This window comes from Tachyglossus aculeatus, chromosome 14 (assembly GCF_015852505.1).
Source record: "Tachyglossus aculeatus isolate mTacAcu1 chromosome 14, mTacAcu1.pri, whole genome shotgun sequence".
Taxonomy (NCBI): domain Eukaryota; kingdom Metazoa; phylum Chordata; class Mammalia; order Monotremata; family Tachyglossidae; genus Tachyglossus; species Tachyglossus aculeatus.
This window is the reverse complement of record NC_052079.1, coordinates 54,197,812-54,215,681: the sequence shown is the minus strand read 5'-3', so window position 1 is coordinate 54,215,681 and position 17,870 is coordinate 54,197,812. Positions and strand designations below refer to the sequence as shown.

Here is a 17,870-nt window from a genome sequence, read left to right as displayed (position 1 = left end):
ATCTAGCTTTACTTCTATTTATACTGATGACTTGACACCTGTCCATGTGCTTTGTTTTGTTGTCCGTCTCCCCCTTCTAGATTGTGAGCCCGTTGTTGGGTAGGGACCGTCTCTGTATGTTGCCGACTTGTACTTCCCAAGCACTTAGTCCAGCTCTGCACACAGTAAGCGCTCAATAAATACGACTGAATGAATGAATGACTATTAATAATTACTATTATTATCCCCTCTTCTCTATGGGCTTGTGACCTGGTGCCGAGGGATTAGGGAGCCCCAGTCCCCCACAGCCGTACCCCTAGACACACACAGCCAGGAAGGAGTTCAGACGTTTGGTGGAAAAGAACATTATATTTGCTGGACAATGAACAAGACTGACACACGGTGAAGGGGTGGGACTGCTCTCTCCCCAGAAATCCTGCCAGGCTGCCTCCTCTTCCATAGAGGCCCCAGGACTACACACAGACACGTTTCGATATAAAACAGGAGGCCACCCCCCGTTCCTCTGAGACTGAGACGGCTGGGCGGAGACCATCCCTCCGTCCATCCCTCCGTTCGTCCGGCTGGTCCCGAGGAGCCAAAACCCGGTGGGAGGCTGGAGGTGGCTTGGGGGAGGGGGCCGCGTGTGGGGGGGGGGGAATGCACAGGGACGTACCTATTTTTCCTCCTCCTACCTCCCGCTCGACCCCGGTGGCTGGGGTCAGGGGTCGCCAGCCCGTCTCCGTGCGTGGGGGCTGGACCGGCAGCCCAGCCGCTACCCCTGCTCGGTCGGACGGGGGTGGCCTCCAACCCCCCCCGAGGGTCAGGCGGACCTCTCCCCTCTCCCCCCAACGCACACACGATGTCTCCCTGCGGCGGCGGAGCAGGGCAGGGCGGGCCTTCGCCCCACCCTGACCCCAAAGTTCGGATAAGGCACATTAGCGTCGCCGCCGCGACCGGGACACTCGTGGTTCGGAAAGCGAGACCCCCAGATCCCTCAGCCTGATGCCCCCGGGGAGCCCCGGACCCAGTGAGCCCCTGCGTCTGGCTAGCTGACTCCCTGAGCCCAGTGGTGGGGGGCCCCGTATCCGGGGCGGGCGGACCTCGAAGCTTCGACGGGTGGGAGCCGGCTGCCCTGGGCCCCAGCCCCGGCCGGGCTCCCTCCGCTCCTCTCCAACCGGCCTCTTTCCGAGTCAACGCACGCACACGGGTTCCCGACAGAAGCGAAATTTACAGTAAAAATTCTCTTGACATTGCGGCTCGGCTATCAAAAATGCTGCCCTGCCCAGCGCAGCCCAGATGGGACAATAAAAATATAACACTATTTCCTGGACCGCGGAGAAGGAATTTCAACATCTTCGGCGGAGGGCGGGGGTTGGGCCGGGGGGGGCCGGGGACGCAGTTATTGCTGTTCTCGCGCCTGAGGTCGGAGGTCAGAGGTCGGTGACTTTGTTCTCCAGCGCGGCGGCGATCTGCTGCAGGCGGAAGGCGAGCTGCATCTTCTGGGCGGCCGGGTCTTCCTCTAGTGCGTTGGTGATCTGCGGGAATGATGGACGGGAGAGGTGAACCCGGGGAGGATGGGTGGGACAATCCTGCTCTCTCTCACTTTTCCGTTTGGTCGCTGCCCTCACCGCTCACCGAGAATATCCAAGCCTCCATCCTCCACCTTCCCCGAGACCCCTGGGTGCCACCCCATCTGCTCCCGCCCCCCAAGCGCTGTCTCTATCCCGAGTCCGAGCTCCCTATAACCCAAGTTAGACACAAAAGAATCTCGTCCACGGAGGGGAGGGAAGGGGATGGAGGGATCCAGAAAAGGCCGGGGCCTGGGGAATGGGAGGGCATGGAAGGGGTGTGCGTGTTGGGGGGGGCCTCCATTCCTAGATATCTTCCAGCCCCCCAGTCCTGCCCCAAAGTGTCCAAGCCAGGGGAGAGGGCTGCCTTGCCCAGAGGCAGAGGCTGGATGAGTTGACTCTCGCACTGGGACACTGCAGGAGGAGATGAGGTTGGAACGGTTGGGGAAGAAAGACATCTTGGGGGTACTCATCCCCTCCACCAACACCCCGTCCGGCCACGAGGTCTCCGGCCCCTCCCTCTCTTCCCTAAACACATACACAACGTGAGTCAGGGAGGTGCAGGGGCAGGAAGGAGGAGGAAGGCGCACAGGGCCCGGGAATATTGAGCCAGAGGATGTTATGCACTGACCTCATCGTAGTATTTCTGCGTGTACTGATACAGCTGGTGAACGGCCACTAACGTGTTCAGGGAGTCCGTGTGTGCCTGTGGGGGAAAGAGGGTGAGAGAAACCGGAGGCGGGTGAGGTCGGGCCAGGAGGAGCACAGGTGCCAGGGATGGGTAATTGGGCCGGGGGCACCGAGGGCCGTCCCAGCCTCCGGGAGGGCATCTGGAAGAGGAGCCAGCTGCTCTCAGTGGCCGAGGACCCGGGCTTCCAGCAGCAGGAGAGGATATCGTCGGACACGAGTTGGGGGTTGGACGGCCCAGGGCCGGGGTCTCCGGTCTCTGCCCCGGGGATCCCTCAGACTCAGTCTGCCCTAGTTGGGCAGTCTCTCCCGGGCCGGGTGGGAAGGCGGGGGCGGAAGAGGGGCTCCCGCCTGCACTCACCCTGGAAATCTCAGCCAGGTGCGTGTTCATGTCCTGGTCGCTTACTTGCACCATCTGACGAATTCCTTTGTAGTAACTGTGGCCGGGGCGGGGGAAACGGATAGAGGGAATGATGGGTCAGCTGGCCCTGGACTCTGGGACAGCCCCCATCTCCCCACAGGAACTGAGCTGCTCAGGGACCACTCGGATCCGGGGGAGGCATAGTGAACACAGTGAACACCCTCCGCTCCTCTGCCGCTAACCTCCTCACTGTACCTCATTCTCACCTGTCCCGCCATCAACCCCCGGCCCACGTCCTTCCCCTGGCCCGGAATGCCCTCCCTCCACACATCCACCAAGCTAGCTGTCATCCTCCCTTCAAAGCCCTACTGAGAACTCACCTCCTCCAAGAGACCCTCCCAGACTGAGCCCCCTTTTTCCTCTCGTCCTCCCCATCCCCCCGGCCCTACCTCCTTCCCCTCTCCATAGCACTTGTATATATATTTGTACAGATTTATTACTCTATTTTACTTGTACATATTTACTATTTATTTTGTTAATGATTCATTCATTCAATTGTATTTATTGAGTGCTTACTGTGTGCAGAGCACAGTACTAAGCGCTTGGGAAGTACAAGTCGGCAACATATAGAGACGGTCCCTACCCAACAACAGGCTCACAGTCTAGAAGGGGATGTGTGTATAGCTTTAATTCTATTTGTTCTGATGATTTTGACTCCCTTCTACATGTCTTGTTTTGTTGTCTGTCTCCCCCTTCTAGACTGTGAGCCCGTTGTTGGGTAGGGACCGTCTCTAGATGTTGCCGACTTGGACTTCCCAAGCGCTTAGTACTGTGCTCTGCACACAGTAAGCGCTCAATAAATATGATCGAATGAATGAATGACCATGCCCTGCGCCCATTCCTGAACAGCAGGCCGGCTCCTCTGGGCAGGGCGGTGGGGAAGCCTGGCAGGGATGGGCAGGGCTGGTCCAGGGAAAGCGGACGGAGAAACTGTCCGTGACCCCGTCGAGGGTTTCAGGCTGGAGGATGCCCCGCCCTTCCCCATCCCAGGGGTCGGCCCCCAGAGTGCGATTCCTGCCCCCAATCCCCAGCGACTTACTCTTCTACCATCTTCTTGTAGGTGGAGATCTCCTTGGCGTACAACAGCTTGTTGCTTGGGGAGTCCTGGGGACACACGTCCGCAAGGGTCACGGCAGCCCCGGTCCCCCAGGGTCCAGAGTCCCGCCCTATTGCTCTCCCCCTGCCCGGGAAGGAGCGTATACGGGCGGGGGTAGGGGTGAAGTGTTCCAGAATGGGGAAAGGCAGAAAGGGAAGGATGGCAAACAGGTGGGTGGGATAATAATAATAATAATGGCATTTGTTAAGCGCTTACTATGTGCAAAGCACTGTTCTAAGCATTGGGGAGGATACAAGGTGATCAGGTTGTCCCACGTGGGAGCCCCATTTTTCAGATGAGGGAACTGAGGCCCAGAGAAGTGAAGTGACTTGCCCAAGGTCACACAGCTGACAAGTGGCAGAGCTGGGATTCAAACCCGGAGGGAGGGGGAGCTTACACGACTCAGCTTGTGCTCGGTCCGGGTGCAGGCGTCCATGAAGGTCTGGGCGATGACTGACAGGGAGGCATCCACTACCTCATTCACGTGGACGTCGAAGATGAAGTGGGGGTTCTTCAGAATGTTCACCCAGAAGCGGAGGGGCAGGCTGTGGGGGAGATGGGTGGGAAGGAGGAGACAGGCTAGCCGTGAGGAAGGGGCTCAGGCCAGGCCCAGCGGCAGGCGCGCGCGCATGCGTGCGTGTGTGTGGTGAATGGATGAGAATAATAATACAATATATAATAATAATAATAATAATAGTACAATGCTCTGCACACAGTAAGTGCTCAATATATACGACTGAATGAATGAATGAATGAGCGCTCTCCTTCCTCTCCCCCCCAACCTTACCTCCTTCCCCTCCCCACAGCACCTGCATATATGTATATATATTTGTACGTATTTATTACTCTATTTTTTATTTTACTTGTACATATTTATTCTATTCATTTTATTTTGTTAATATGTTTTGTTTTGTTGCCTGTCTCCCCCTTCTAGACTGTGAGCCCGCTGTTGGGTAGGGACCGTCTCTATGTGTTGCCAACTTGTACTTCCCAAGCGCTGAGTACAGTGCCCTGCACACGGTAAGTGCTCAATAAATACGATTGAATGAATGAATAATAATAATAATAATAATAATAATGATAGCATTTATTAAGTGTTTACTATGTGCAAAGCACTGTTCTAAGCGCTGGGGAGGCTAACAAGGTGAGCTCTTCCCCAGCCCAGGGCTGGTGGGCCAGGGAGCTTGCAGGGGGTCTGGGGTGGGAGATCTGTCCATCCGTCCCCCCTCACCTGTTGGTCTTCCAGATGTGGATGGTGTCCTCATCCTTAATCTCGTGTCTCTCGGCCTGCTCGTCCAGGAAGTCAAAGAAGTACTTGACGGCGGGGGGCACGGTGTGGCCGGAGGCGAGCGCGCTGTGGAAGAAGTCGTCCACGAACTGCTGCAGCGTCCCCTGGGGAGACAGAGGGCCGGCGGGCGGTCAGTCGGGACAGCGGCGGCTCCAGGGTGGGGGTCCGGGGCGCTCCCTTGCCTCCACGGGCTCCCGGAGCCCCCAAACCACAGTCCGCTGCTCCAGGCCGGTCACGCCGACCCCACAGAACCGGGTCTTGTTTCCCTTCCCTGCTTGTTTTTGTGTGTGTCCGGGAAAGAGCCTCTCTCTCGTGTCTCTCTGTCTCTGTCTCTGTGTGCCGCTCCCTCTCAGACTACCTTGCCCGGAGGAGGCTCTCGAGGCCGCCCGGAAGGCCCGGCGGAGGCCGGAGTTGACATGGGGGGATGCCCCGGCCAGCCTCCAACCCCGCGACCCATTTGAGGTCCCCGTGAGGCCCGCGGAGGGAACCGTGGTGGGAGGGGAGGCGGCGTGGAGTGCCGGGGGACGGGGGAGGGCCCGACCTTGACGGAGAGAAGCCGCGTCAGGTAGATCTCGGTGATGGCCTTCGTCCGCTCTTTCTCCTTGACGCTGCCTCGCTTGGACCTGCCCTCGTCCACCTCGTCCATCGGCCGCACCAGGTGCCAGACTTTGTTCTCATCCTCCAGCAGGGCCTGGCCTGGAAACGCCCCCACCCCGAAACCCTCAGGTGGGCCAGGGGATGGCCACACCCTTGGCAGGGTCAGGGGCGCCGCTGCTAGTTGCCACCCGCTTCCTAGGGGTGGGGATGGGGGCGGGGATGGGGAATACGGAGGGTGGGGCGGGGGGTGGATCGACGAGCGGCCTTGGGGCAACTGGACGTTGGAATTGCCCACCAGGACTGTCAGAGCGGGAAGAGAGCCCCGGGCAGGGCAGCAAGACGGGCGATGACCTTTACTGCTTCGGAAAAACCGGACAGAAGCACGAGGCCCAGACTTTGCCCACAGAGAGCGACTCACAGAGACAGACAGATAGACGGACGCGGAGCAGAGGCTCAGAGACACACAGAGCACCAGACTGAAAGAGACACACAGACCCAGAGAGACAGACACCCCCAGAGAGTCTCTTTGCTTCCCTGTCTCTGAGACCAGGCAGAGAGCAAGGTCTCTGGAAATCCCCTCTCTGCCAGGCACCGGCTTCCCGGATGCTCCGATGCCGACGTGGCACTCACGAAATTCCCGTCTCCCCGCCTGACCGCAGAGGGATATCCACCAGAGTCCGGCTGGGCAGAGCCAGCAAACGGCCCCTCCCAAGGGTGTCCTTTCTGCCTGGCAAGTGGGGAATGACCCCCGGGAACCCCGCTTCATGGGTTCAGATGCTGAGGCCTTTGAGCCCAAAAAAGGGGTGAAACTCTAAACCCAGAGACGAAGCTCCAGCACCCATTGGGACCGAGATTCGGGGGGGGTGGGCGACAAAGAGACAGTGCGTGTGAGAGAGACAGTATGTGAGCATATGTGAGAGACAGAAACGGCGTGAGCACGCATGACAGGCAGAGACTGTGTGGGCGTACATGACAGACAGAGTGAGAGTGGGTAAGAGACAGGCAGGGCAGAGAGAGAGGCCGGCCAAAGAACAGGAGTCCTGCATGATGGATTCAGGGGGGAGCAGGGCAGAGGAGCAACCCTGCCTCCTGATAACATAATAATAGCCATTGGGGTTTTTGTTAAGTGCTTATTAGCACCAAGCACTGTGCTAAGCGCTGGGGGAGACCACCCGCCTCCACCCGCAGCAGCTGGGGGAAGAGAAGGCAGAGGCTACTCACGCTCCCCAGGAGCGTCCTGCTGGTTGTCCTCCGGCTGCTGCGAGACGCCCACCTTGGACAGGAGGAGGGTGGCTCCGTCCCGCACCTGCAGAGGATGCCAAACACATATCCTGTCTCATCCCTTGGTACTATGGGTCACTCCCACCTTCTCCACCCAGAATTCCCCGGAGCCACGACACCGTCCCACCTCTGCGCCACGTGGGAGCGTGGCCCGGAGAAGGAAAGGCTGAGGAGCCCAAACCCTGGGCTCTGTGGGGATTTCTGAGGGGAAGAGTTTGACCCGGAGGGCCTGGAATGCCCTCCCTCTGCCCCGGGCCTGGAATGCCCCCAATTCCTCTGCCCATCCGCCAAGCTAGCTCTCTTCCTCCCTTCAAGGCCCAAGAGCTCACCTCCTCCAGGAGGCCTTCCCAGACTGAGCCCCTTCCTTCCTCTCCCCCTCGTCCCCCTCTCCATCCCCCCCATCTTACCTCCTTCCCTTCCCCACAGCACCTGTATATATGTATATATGTTTGTACAGATTTATTACTCTATTTATTTATTTTACTTGTACATATCTATTCTATTTATTTTATTTTGTTAGTATGTTTGGTTTTGTTCTCTGTCTCCCCCTTTTAGACTGTGAGCCCACTGTTGGGTAGGGACTGTTTCTATATGTTGCCAATTTGTACTTCCCAAGCGCTTAGTACAGTGCTCTGCACATAGTAAGCGCTCAATAAATACCATTGATGATGATTATGATGACCAGCTCCTTTCTCTGGCCACTGAGGATCCAGTGAGAGAGCACAGGCAGATCCGACGAAGGACCTCCCTACCGCCCACCTGGGGGACAGACCCTGGAACTGGCTCTCCGGGGAGGAGATGGGGTACGCATCCCGGAGCTCGTGCAGGGAAGAGTAAATAATTAAAACTGTGGTATTTGATGATGATGGCATTTGTTAAGCGCTTACTATGTGCAAAGCACTGTTCTAAGCGCTGGGGAGGATACAAGGTGTTTAAGTTGTCCCACGTGGGGCTCGCAGTCAATCCCCATTTTACAGATGAGGTAACTGAGGCTCAGAGAAGTTAGGTGACTTGCCCAAGGTCACACAGCAGACATGCGGCGGCGCCGGGATTCGAACCCCTGACCTCTGACTCCAAAGCCCGGGCTCTTTCCACTGAGCCACGCTGCTATGTACGAGGCACTGTACTAAGCGCCAGGGCGGATACAAGCACATTGTGTTGGACACAGCCCCAGTACCACGTGGGGCTCACATCAATCCCCATTTTACAGATGAGGTAACTGAGGCACAGAAAAGTGAAGTGACTTGTCCAGGGCCTCACAGCAGACAAATGGCAGAGCCGGGATTAGAACTCATGACTTGCTGACTCCCGTGCTCTGTCTGCTACTCCATGAAACCCCACCCATCCTGGGTGGGTCACTCCCTCAGCCGCCCGGCGGGAGTGGGCTGGCCCGGATGACCACCCCTGGCTTTCCATGATTGATCCCCGCTAGACTGCAGGCTCCTTGTGGGCAGGGAAGGTGTCTGCTAATTCTGTTGAATTGTAATAATAATAATGGCATTTGTTAAGCGCTCTCCCAAGCTTTTAGTATAGTGCTCTGCAAACTGTAAGTGCTCAATAAATCCCACTGATTGACTGGTTCTGACCTCTGGACTTCCACGTCTCCCTCCCCCAGAGAGAAGGCTGAGGTTAGCGACAGCCCAGACGGATGTTTCCTATTTCCTCCACACATAGGGTGAGGGGATGGGGGCTTTCCTTTGCGGCCTGAAGGATCTGGGGTTGAATTAAGGAAGAATTCCTGGAGAGCTGGTAACCAACTCTACCAACTTGAGAGTTGGTGAACCACCAAGTTTACCAACTTGGTAAACTTGTTGGTAAGTTTACCAACAAGTAAACTTTTTGGTAAAGTTTACCAACTTTAAACTTGGTAAAGTTTACCAGGTTTACCAAGAGAGGTGGTAAACCACCAAACTGTGGGACCCAGGCAGCCTGGGGAGTCTCCTCCAGAGACCCTCTGAACAGAGCTCTGCCAAGGTTGGGTGAAGTGGTCCATTTAACCTGGAGACAGTGAGATGGATCAGATAACCCCCCCGAAGAGGCCTGGTTGGCTGGAGAGCTTGGGAGCAGCTCTGCGCAGCTCCTAGGCTGCACCCCTAATTTCTTTATATATGTTTCTGGGGCTGAAGTGGGTTAAGGAGAATGGAGTTTTGGTTGGTCTTTTTTTGTTTTTGTTTTTTTACTGCAGCAAGGAGGACTGGGGTTAGACTCTGGAACAAGATCCTGACTGGGCAGAACTGGCAGTTGAGGGGCTGGGGCAGTGCCTCCCCAGGTACCTCAGACCACGAGGGGCATCTTGTCCCCCACATCTGGCTTCGCTACTTTGGGAGAAGATGTCCTGGGAGGTGGGGGGAATAAAACGGATGACCGCTCCGGACCCTTCTCCGCCCTACGGTTCTGTGACGTGAGCAAGTTCAAAGGCTGGGCCCGGGGGTCAGCGGAAACCCGAGATGAGCCACATATTCCCACACGCCCCTGAGGCCGTGGCCACTTCCTCTCCCTTTCCCCTCCCCCAGGGCCCTACCCCTCCTTACATTGTAGTGCATCAGCGTGTTGATGCGTTTCCACCGGCCGTCCCGCAGGGAGGTCAAGTCCAGGTCCGACAGGATCTGCGCCGTGGAGCCCGGCCGCCACTCTGTGGGCAGACGCCATTTTCCGGTGATTCCCTTAACCTAGGGGTGCCCTCCCTGCCTCGGGCACCTGCTTGTCTTGCCCGCATCCCACTCGACGAGATCCCGGCAGTAGAGAGGACAAGACTGGACCGACTCTCTCTCTGTCCCCCTCACGTTGGTTGGGCTCCCGCATCCCTCGTGCGGGAAGTCAGCCACGGGCCCTCAGCCCCTGCACGCTCCAGGACAGTACGCCCTGGACTGCGTGCTCTGGGACTACATGCTTCGGGACTGCGGCAGGAGTAGGAAAGGAGGGTGCGTGTCATTTCTAGACTGTTAGCCCAATGTTGGGTAGGGACCGTCTCTATATGTTGCCAACTTGTACTTCCCAAGCTCTTAGTACAGTGCTCTGCACACAGTAAGTGCTCAATAAATGCAATTGAATGAATGAATCCCGACGCGCTCGTCTGACCTCGCCCTGGCTGTCCATTTGGACAACTCTAACTGAGGGGCAGCAGCTGCCTCTCCCTCTTTCTAGCCCAGCAGGAAAGCCCCCTCCCCGACCTGGATGTTCCACATCCACTGGGTCTGGCCTCGAAAGGAACCGGGCGGCTCCTGGGGGACCAGGCAGCGATGACCGCCTTGGGAAGTCCTGGCTGGAAGCACGCAGGCGAGGGTCCCCGGGTTCCCCCTCTGACACCCGATGACTCGAGGCGGCTGTGCAGAGACCCCACCCCACATGAGGGGAGGCAGGGGTGCAGGACTTACCGAGGACCACGCTGTCGGCTCTGGGCCACTGGGAGCAGGGCAGCGTCCGATACACCTGGTCGATGATCTTCTCCTTGACTTGGGAGATGGTGTCGCAGTTGAGGACCTTGACCGGGACGGGGTCCGTGCCTTCGTCCTGCACGATGACGCTGACCGTCTGCGGCCGGGACAGAGGGTGCCGTCAGCCGGGGGCCGCGGGGGCTCCGTTTCTGACATCCGGCACCATCCCGGCTCCCACCGTGAGACCGATTCGGTCAAGGGGAGCCGGGCCAGTTCCTGTTATCTCACAGTTGGCCTGCCTGCCTGTCTCTGTGTCTGTCCCAGGTTGTTCCAAGTCCTCTGAGGACAGAGCTCTGCAGTGGACACTGGGGGAGGGGAAGACAGAGGAGGACGAATGGGCCCTACCCTCGAGGGGCTGCCAGTCTGTAGGGAGAGACGGGGACGTACATGTGTGTGCATGCACCCTTCACACACGTATGGCATACTGGGGCACTTGGGGAGGGACAGGAAAGACTGAGTCACTGTCCCTGCTCTCGATTGGTCTGATGGGGGAGACGCGACACAAATGAACACACACAAACATGCACACACTTCTCTGCACTGGAGCAGGGACAGACTGTCTGCTGTGGGGAGACAGGACAGGATGGGCACCAATACACAATACTCTGTGCACATCAGGATTCTGCCCTGCCAACACCCTTCTCTAGGCTGGCCAGCCCGTGGGCGGTTGCCCAGATTCGGCGATCCAGGAAACAATCCCTGGCTTCTCGGCCCACGGTGCCCTTTGACACGTTGAGTGAGGGAATCTCAGAACCACACCACAAATACAGACTCGTGGGCTGAGTACCACTGTATCTCAAAGACAGCACCCGTGACAGGGTGTCGTGGACAGAGCGCTGGGGATGGCACTGTGAGCAGGGCACCATGGGCAGAGCTTTAAGCAGGGAGCCACGAGCGGAACACCACGCTCAGAGGGCCGCAGCTGGCACCGTGAGCGGGGCGCCCCGGCTGGGGGGCACTGACCAGCTGGCTGTACTCGACGTCGTCACCCAGCAGGCCCGTGTCGTTCAGCGTGTACTTGGCTTTCCTCTGCACGGCGTCCACGGGCCCCTTCTCCACTTGGTGCTTGATGGCTTTGAACAGCTTGTACAGGGGCTCGCCGGCGCTGTCCTGGTGGGGGACCGGAACGTGGGTATGGGGGATGGCCGCTGGACCCGGCCCTTCGCCAGGCACCCAGAGATGCCCCTGCTAGATCAATCCACTGGTCCGAGCATCCCGCTCTGCCCCCCGTCTGACCCTGGAGATGCCCCTGCTATCTTAAGATACCGGTCCGGCCTGGAGTACCCTCCCTCCGCACATCCGCCAAGCTAGCTCTCTTCCTCCCTTCAAAGCCCTACTGAGAGCTCACCTCCTCCAGGAGGCCTTCCCACACTGAGCCCCCTTTTTCCTCTCCCCCTCCCCATCCCCCCCCGCCCTACCTCCTTCCCCTCCCCACAGCACCTGTAGATATCTTTGTACAGATTTATTACTCTATTTTACTTGTACATATTTACTATTCTATTTATTTTGTCAATGATGTGCATCTAACTTTACTTCTATTTATTCTGATGACTTGACACCTGACGCTATGTTTTGTTTTGTTGTCTGTCTCCCCATTCTAGACTGTGGGCCCGTTGTTGGGTAGGGACCACCAACTTGTACTTCCCAAGTGCTTAGTACAGTGCTCTGCGCACAGTAAGCGCTCAGTAAATACAATTGAATGAATGGACAACCAGCTGTTTCCAGCCCCCAGCTCTGCCCCCCAACCCTTCCCCCATCCTGTCCGTCCGAGACGGCCCTGCTACCTTGAGGTACTGGTACAGACAGATGGACATCCAGTTGGACAGCATCCGTTCCACCACCGTCTCTGACCTGCCGGGCGGGGGGCAGAGGGGTCATACTGTTAACTGAAACCCTCCGGCCCCCAGCCCCCATAGGAACAACTGTGGCCCCCTACGGCTGCCCCCCGCCCCATGGGACCCCAAGGGTCCATAGCTGTGCCAGCCTGCTGCCAGGGTGCCCATGGCCTTGGTAACAGGGAGTGGCAGAGCCCAGCTGCAGGAGCACTCAGGTTAGTCCAAGGAGAAGGGAGGTCTGGGGAGGACTGTGGGAGTGGGCGGAGGACGTGGGGAGGAAAGTGGGGGGTTGGAGGAGCTGTAGGGACTAGGGAGGGCTGCAGTAGAAGGAGCGTGGCTCAGTGGAAAGAGCATGGGCTTTGGAGTCAGTGGTCATGGGTTCAAATCCCAGCTCCACCAACTGTCAGCTGTGTGACTTTGGGCAAGTCACTTAACTTCTCTGTGCCTCAGTTACCTCATCTGTAAAATGGGGATTAAGATTGTGAGCCCCATGTGGGACAACCTGATCGCCTTATATCCCCCCTGCGCTTAGAACAGTGCTTTGCATATAGTAAGCGCTTAACAAATACCATTATTATCATTATTATTATTGTTAGGAGGAACTGGAGGGGACTGGAGAGGACTGGGAAGGAAGCAGCATGGCCCAGTGGATACAGTACAGGCCTGGGAGTCAAAAGGTCATGAGTTCTAATCCTGATTCCGCCGCTTGTCTGCTGTGTGACCTTGGGCAAGTCAGTTCATTTCTCTGGGCCTCAATTCCCTCATCTGTAAAATGGGGACGGAGACCGTGAGCCCCACGTGGGACAGGGACCGTATCCAACCCGATTTGCTTCTATCCACCCCAGCATTTAGTACAATGCATACTAAATGCATATGTTTAGTACATTTGTTGTACATGCATACATTTGTTAAGCACATAGTAAGCACTTAACAAATGCCTTAATTATCATTATTATGGTAGGGACTGAAGAGGACTGAGGAAGACAAGCCTCGGGGAGACTGTGGGAAGACAGGAGGAGTGAGGAGGAGTGGGGGAGAGTGAGAGGACTGGAAACAAGCAGAAGGGCTGTTGGGGGGCTTTCGGAGGAGAACCCAGCGGGTACGCCCCGAGCCGGCACCCCTGGGCCCGCGTACCTTCGGAGCATGAGTTTGGGGTTCTTGGCCCCGACGTACTGGTCCATGAGCTCAAGGAACAGGGTGCGCAGGATATCGGTGTAATACTCCAGCTTCCCGTGCAGAGCCACCGTCAGCAGCGACGCAAAGTACACCTTGGCCCGGGCGGAGAACTCCCGCTGATTTTCCAGTGTGTGGATGAACTGGGGGCGGAAGGAGCCGGCGGGGGGCCGGGCTCAGCCGGGGGAGAGGCCGCAGAGCACCTGAACCTGGGGAGCGGTCTGCGGTGGTCTGACTCCTCCCCAGCCTTCTCCTGAAGCAAAACCCACCACCCCCAGTCCCTCGACCCCAGACCCGAAGACCGGCAAAACTCCAGAAGCCCCGGAGCCACAGCCCGGGGAGCGGTATATGGATTCTAGGGCCATTGGCTGATTTCTTTTAGGGCTGCCTTCCAATTTCTCTTAGGTCCCAATTCTGATAGTTGGAATAATAATAGTAATAATAATGATGGTATTTGTTAAGCGCTTACTATGTGGCAAAGCACTGTTCTAAGCGCTGGGGGATACAAGGTGATCAGGTTATCCCACGGGGGCTCACAGTCTTCATCCCCATTTACAGATGAGGGAACTGAGGCCCAGAGAAGTGAAGTGACTTGCCCAAAGTCACAGAGCTGACAATTGGCAGAGCCGGGATTTGAACCCACGACTTCTGACTCCAAAGCCCGGACTCTTTCCACTGAGCCACAATGCTTCTCACTGTGCCAAGCCTCAAGTAGGGGGATTATTTCCTCCAATAACTACCCCTGCCCCTACCCCGTCCCCTTTGTCCCCCACCCGGAGCAGGGATTGATCCAAATTCCACCACAGCTCTACTCCCTCCACAGGTCACCTCGCTGCTGTTAAGACATTCTAGGGCCCCGAGTTGCCAGACAGACCCGGATGAGTTGCCCCCGCTACACCAGGCCCGGGCCCTTCTCCCCCCGGTGATGCTCCCGAGCCCCGGCAGGCTGTGGGGCCGCGCTCACGGTTATCAGGAACGTCTTGCTGTTGAGCAGGTTGGAGAACTGGTTGAGGGCCTGCTCCACGGTCTGCCGCCGGGCCTCGGGGATGTCCAGCTTCCCGGTGATCATGACGTCCTTCTCCCCGTCCTTGGACGGCAGGAAGAACACCCGGTCGGTGTACGTCTTGTAGTCCAGCACGGGGATCCCGGCGTCGCTCACGTCGTTGGTCTGGTCCTCCATCTCGATCATCAGGTCTGCAGGGAGAGCCGGGCCGGGCGGAGGCGGTCAGCGGAGGCGGGCGAGCGGTCTCAGCGTCACGAAAGCCCCACCGGTCAGTCCGTCCGACAACCCATTTGCCACCCCGCCCTCGCCATCTCCCTCCAGGTCCTCCGGTTCACCCCACCACCCCTCCGTCCCCAGCCACCCACTCCCCAAAAGCTGGCCCCTCCGATCCACCCTCCCACTCGGCTCTCCCCGGCCTCCCTGCTCCCTGCAGTCCAGTCCAGTCGGACCTGTGAATTCCTTCTTGCAGCGATCCCGAACGCTCTCCTCCAGTCCCTCCAGCTGCGACTTGATCTTCTCGTACTCCCTCTCCGCCTGTTGGCTTTTCCTCCTTGGGGAGGAAGATCCCGGGTCACAGAGGCACGAGGGCTGGGGAGGAGTCCCCGGGGGGACAGCGAGGTGAGGCTGGCCCCGAGGTCAAGGGGCAGGAGGAAGGGCTGGTCAGCCTGGGGGAGGCCATGGGCCAGAGAGGGGGCCGGGCGGGGTGGGTCATAGCTGCAGCAGGAAGGCTACTGGTGAGAACCAGGGTAGCCCTACCTGTAGCAGTAGATGGAGATGGCGATGATGGCGACCATGGGGATGATGACCAGCGGCAGGATGACGCTCAGAGTCGTGTCACTGGGCCGTGTGTCGTATTCCACCCGCCCCAGGGTCCACTCGCGCGTCCCGAACCGGACCTGCGCGGAGTCGGGGTGGGGAGCAGGGTGACGCTCTTGCTAAGCATAGAGGCTTCGGGTCACCCGCAGATATGTGCCCCCATGCTTCCCCGGCCCCCTGCTCGAAGCGGAGCTCCACATCACAACCCTGTCTTCAACGAGCACTCAGTACAGTGCTTTGCATACGGTAAGCGCTCAATAAATGCGATCAAATGCACCGGAACACCCAACCACGGTCCACCCCTTCGACCGGAATGATGACACTGGAAACCCAGAAAACCGGAAGCCACTTCTGCCTACCAAAATTCAAATTCAAAACTCCCACGTGCGCCAGAATTCAAACTCTCGCCCCTGCCTTCCCACCACATCCGACCTCAGGGCGGGGATGCAGTGGGAGAAATAGAGGCCCGAATGAGGGGACGGGGTGGGCCGGATGACTCACGGTGAACTCTGGAAGGTTGGCGGTGGTGTCCCTCTTCTGTCGCTTCTTTGGGGGAGGCTGCACCTCGGGGGGCTCGCAGTACAGGTCCGTCTCCGTCAGGGTCTTCATGAAGCAGCGCTCCTCTCCGACGAAGGCTTCGGCCTCGTGGATGGTCATGGCCTTGTTCAGGTTCGTCCCCTGTGATGGAGCGGGCGGGAGGTCGGCCGGGGGCGCGGACCACCCGCCCCTGAGTCTGTGCCGTCCCCCTGCCCAGGATGCCCTCCCCAGCCCTCTTGCAATAGTAATCATGGTATTTGCTAAGGGTTCACTATACGCTAAACACTGGGGGTAGATTCAGTATAAGGAGATTGGATGCAGTTCCTGTCTCACCTAGGACTCAAAGTCTAAGGTGGGGAGAATGGGTATTTTATCCTTTTTACAGATGAAGAAACTGAGACCTAGAGAAGTGATTTGCCCATCCCCTTCGCGAGTCCTGCCAAGGGCCTAGCTCTGGGCCTGGGGGATCTGCCCTGGCAATGCCCTTGGCAGGCCAGTGGCAGAACCGGGATTAGAACCCAGGTCTCCTGATTTTCACTAGGCCACCCTGGTTTTCTTCTGACAAAAGGGCACGGATGCATGCCCGAGGAAGGAGGAAAGGACCCTAATTTCATTGGTGGGGCTTCCTGAGCCCGGGGAGGCTGGGGATGGGTGTGGGCTGGTAAACTTTCTCCTTATCTGCATGGCTAGGCTGTGTCACTGCAATCCAACAAGATTATGCCAGTTTGAGAGGGGAGGAACTGTAGTTCTGGGTTCTAATCTTGGGTCAGCCCTGGCCCTGCTGAGCCACCTAGGGAGGGCTGCTGCCCCTCTCTGGGCCTCAGTTTCCTCAGACGTGGCCCGACCCCAAGGGAAAGTGGCGGCGTTAGTGGTGTTCCTCGCCAAGTGACTGCCGGGCACCCGGACGCTCAAATGTCCCCCCCGCCCGCAGACGCCGGCTCACCTTAGCGTGGATCAGTTTGTTGACTTGTTTCTTGATGCCGTCGGTGAAGTTCTCAAAGGTGGGGTCGGGCACGTACTCAAAGGTGCCGGAGTCTGTCTTGAGGGGCACTCGGTGCCCGTCCATCTGGAGGAGGGTGGTGATGTTGTACGGTTCTGAGTATTCCGGCAGGGGAGGGGACAGGAAGACGATCTTCGTGTCACTGTACTTGGTGACGTTGGTGCCCACGACCTGAAAGGGAATGGGATTACGGTGGGCTTAAGGGGCGGCGGCGGAGGGCCTGGCGGGACTGCAGTGGACGCGTGAAGGGGATGGAGAGCTCAGTGGCAGCGGCAGGGCTGTAGGAGGGCTCCGGGAAGTGGGATAGAGCTAGGGTGGGCAGCGGAGGGCAAAGTCTGCCCCCATTGCAGGGATTCTGGGGTCCTGCCCTACCCCCCAGCCAAGTTCAGTAGTGCCACGGGCATTCTATTTATTCTGATGACTTGACACCTGTCCACATGTTTTGTTTTGTTGTCTGTCTCCCCCTTCTAGACCGTGAGCCCGTTGCTGGGTAGGGACCGTCTCTGTGTGTTGCCAACTTGTACTTCCCAAGCGCTTAGTGCAGTGCTCTGCACATAGTAAGCGCTCAATAAATACGATTGAATGAATGAATGAATGAATCCCCGGGGTCAGCCCCATAATCTATCCAGTCGTAGCTGGCGTCGGCTTCAGGACAACTGGAGGAGCTACCTGATCGGTGTCCTACTGGATAGCCACCCTCACGGTCAGGGACGGACCAACCAGTGCCCCGACTCTCCCCGCTCTAACCCTGACTGTCCCGCAGTAACCCAGCCCGGACTGACCGTGGTGGCCTGCAGGTGTCTGGCTTGGCGCCGCTTCCGCCGGGAAGGCATGGGCTGAGCGATCACCACCATGGAGAAGTTCTGGATCAGGTCGAAGCCCTGTCCCGTCACGTTGATGTTCCGGCCGCCGCTGTGGAGAAGATGGCACGTCAGATCTCCCTGCCAGGGGTCTAGCTCTGGGCTTGGGGGCCCCGCCCTGGTGATGCCCTTGGTACCAAGAGCCGGGCCAGCCCCTACTTGAGAAGCAGCGTGGCTCAGTGGAATAGAGCACGGGCTTTGGAGCCAGAGGTCATGATGATGATGATGACTGCATTTGTTAAGCGCTTACTAAGTGCAAAGCACTGTTCTAAGCGCTGGGGGGGGATACAAGGTG

At 58.1% G+C, this 17,870-nt stretch overlaps 1 protein-coding gene across 5 annotated transcripts in view; it reads right to left on the bottom strand.

The window, feature by feature from the left end:
* Positions 1 to 328: 328 nt before the first annotated feature.
* PLXNB2 (plexin B2) overlaps positions 329 to 17,870 on the bottom strand; it is a 106,360-nt gene continuing 88,818 nt past the window's right edge. For 4 of the 5 annotated variants that reach the window (XM_038756036.1, XM_038756037.1, XM_038756038.1 and 1 more), the window contains 19 exons: positions 17,498 to 17,627; positions 16,659 to 16,886; positions 15,680 to 15,856; positions 15,119 to 15,258; positions 14,812 to 14,912; positions 14,324 to 14,553; positions 13,321 to 13,502; positions 12,136 to 12,202; positions 11,315 to 11,461; positions 10,292 to 10,448; positions 9,449 to 9,549; positions 6,858 to 6,942; positions 5,581 to 5,735; positions 4,983 to 5,143; positions 4,149 to 4,296; positions 3,695 to 3,759; positions 2,596 to 2,671; positions 2,179 to 2,253; positions 1,410 to 1,514 (listed from right to left, as the gene is read on the bottom strand). In XM_038756036.1, the coding sequence (XP_038611964.1) occupies positions 1,410 to 1,514; positions 2,179 to 2,253; positions 2,596 to 2,671; positions 3,695 to 3,759; positions 4,149 to 4,296; positions 4,983 to 5,143; positions 5,581 to 5,735; positions 6,858 to 6,942; positions 9,449 to 9,549; positions 10,292 to 10,448; positions 11,315 to 11,461; positions 12,136 to 12,202; positions 13,321 to 13,502; positions 14,324 to 14,553; positions 14,812 to 14,912; positions 15,119 to 15,258; positions 15,680 to 15,856; positions 16,659 to 16,886; positions 17,498 to 17,627 (2,530 nt within the window). Of the gene's footprint in view, positions 1,515 to 2,178; positions 2,254 to 2,595; positions 2,672 to 3,694; positions 3,760 to 4,148; positions 4,297 to 4,982; positions 5,144 to 5,580; positions 5,736 to 6,857; positions 6,943 to 9,448; positions 9,550 to 10,291; positions 10,449 to 11,314; positions 11,462 to 12,135; positions 12,203 to 13,320; positions 13,503 to 14,323; positions 14,554 to 14,811; positions 14,913 to 15,118; positions 15,259 to 15,679; positions 15,857 to 16,658; positions 16,887 to 17,497; positions 17,628 to 17,870 lie in introns of all 5 variants that reach the window. The other variant, XM_038756040.1, reaches the window with a different exon arrangement.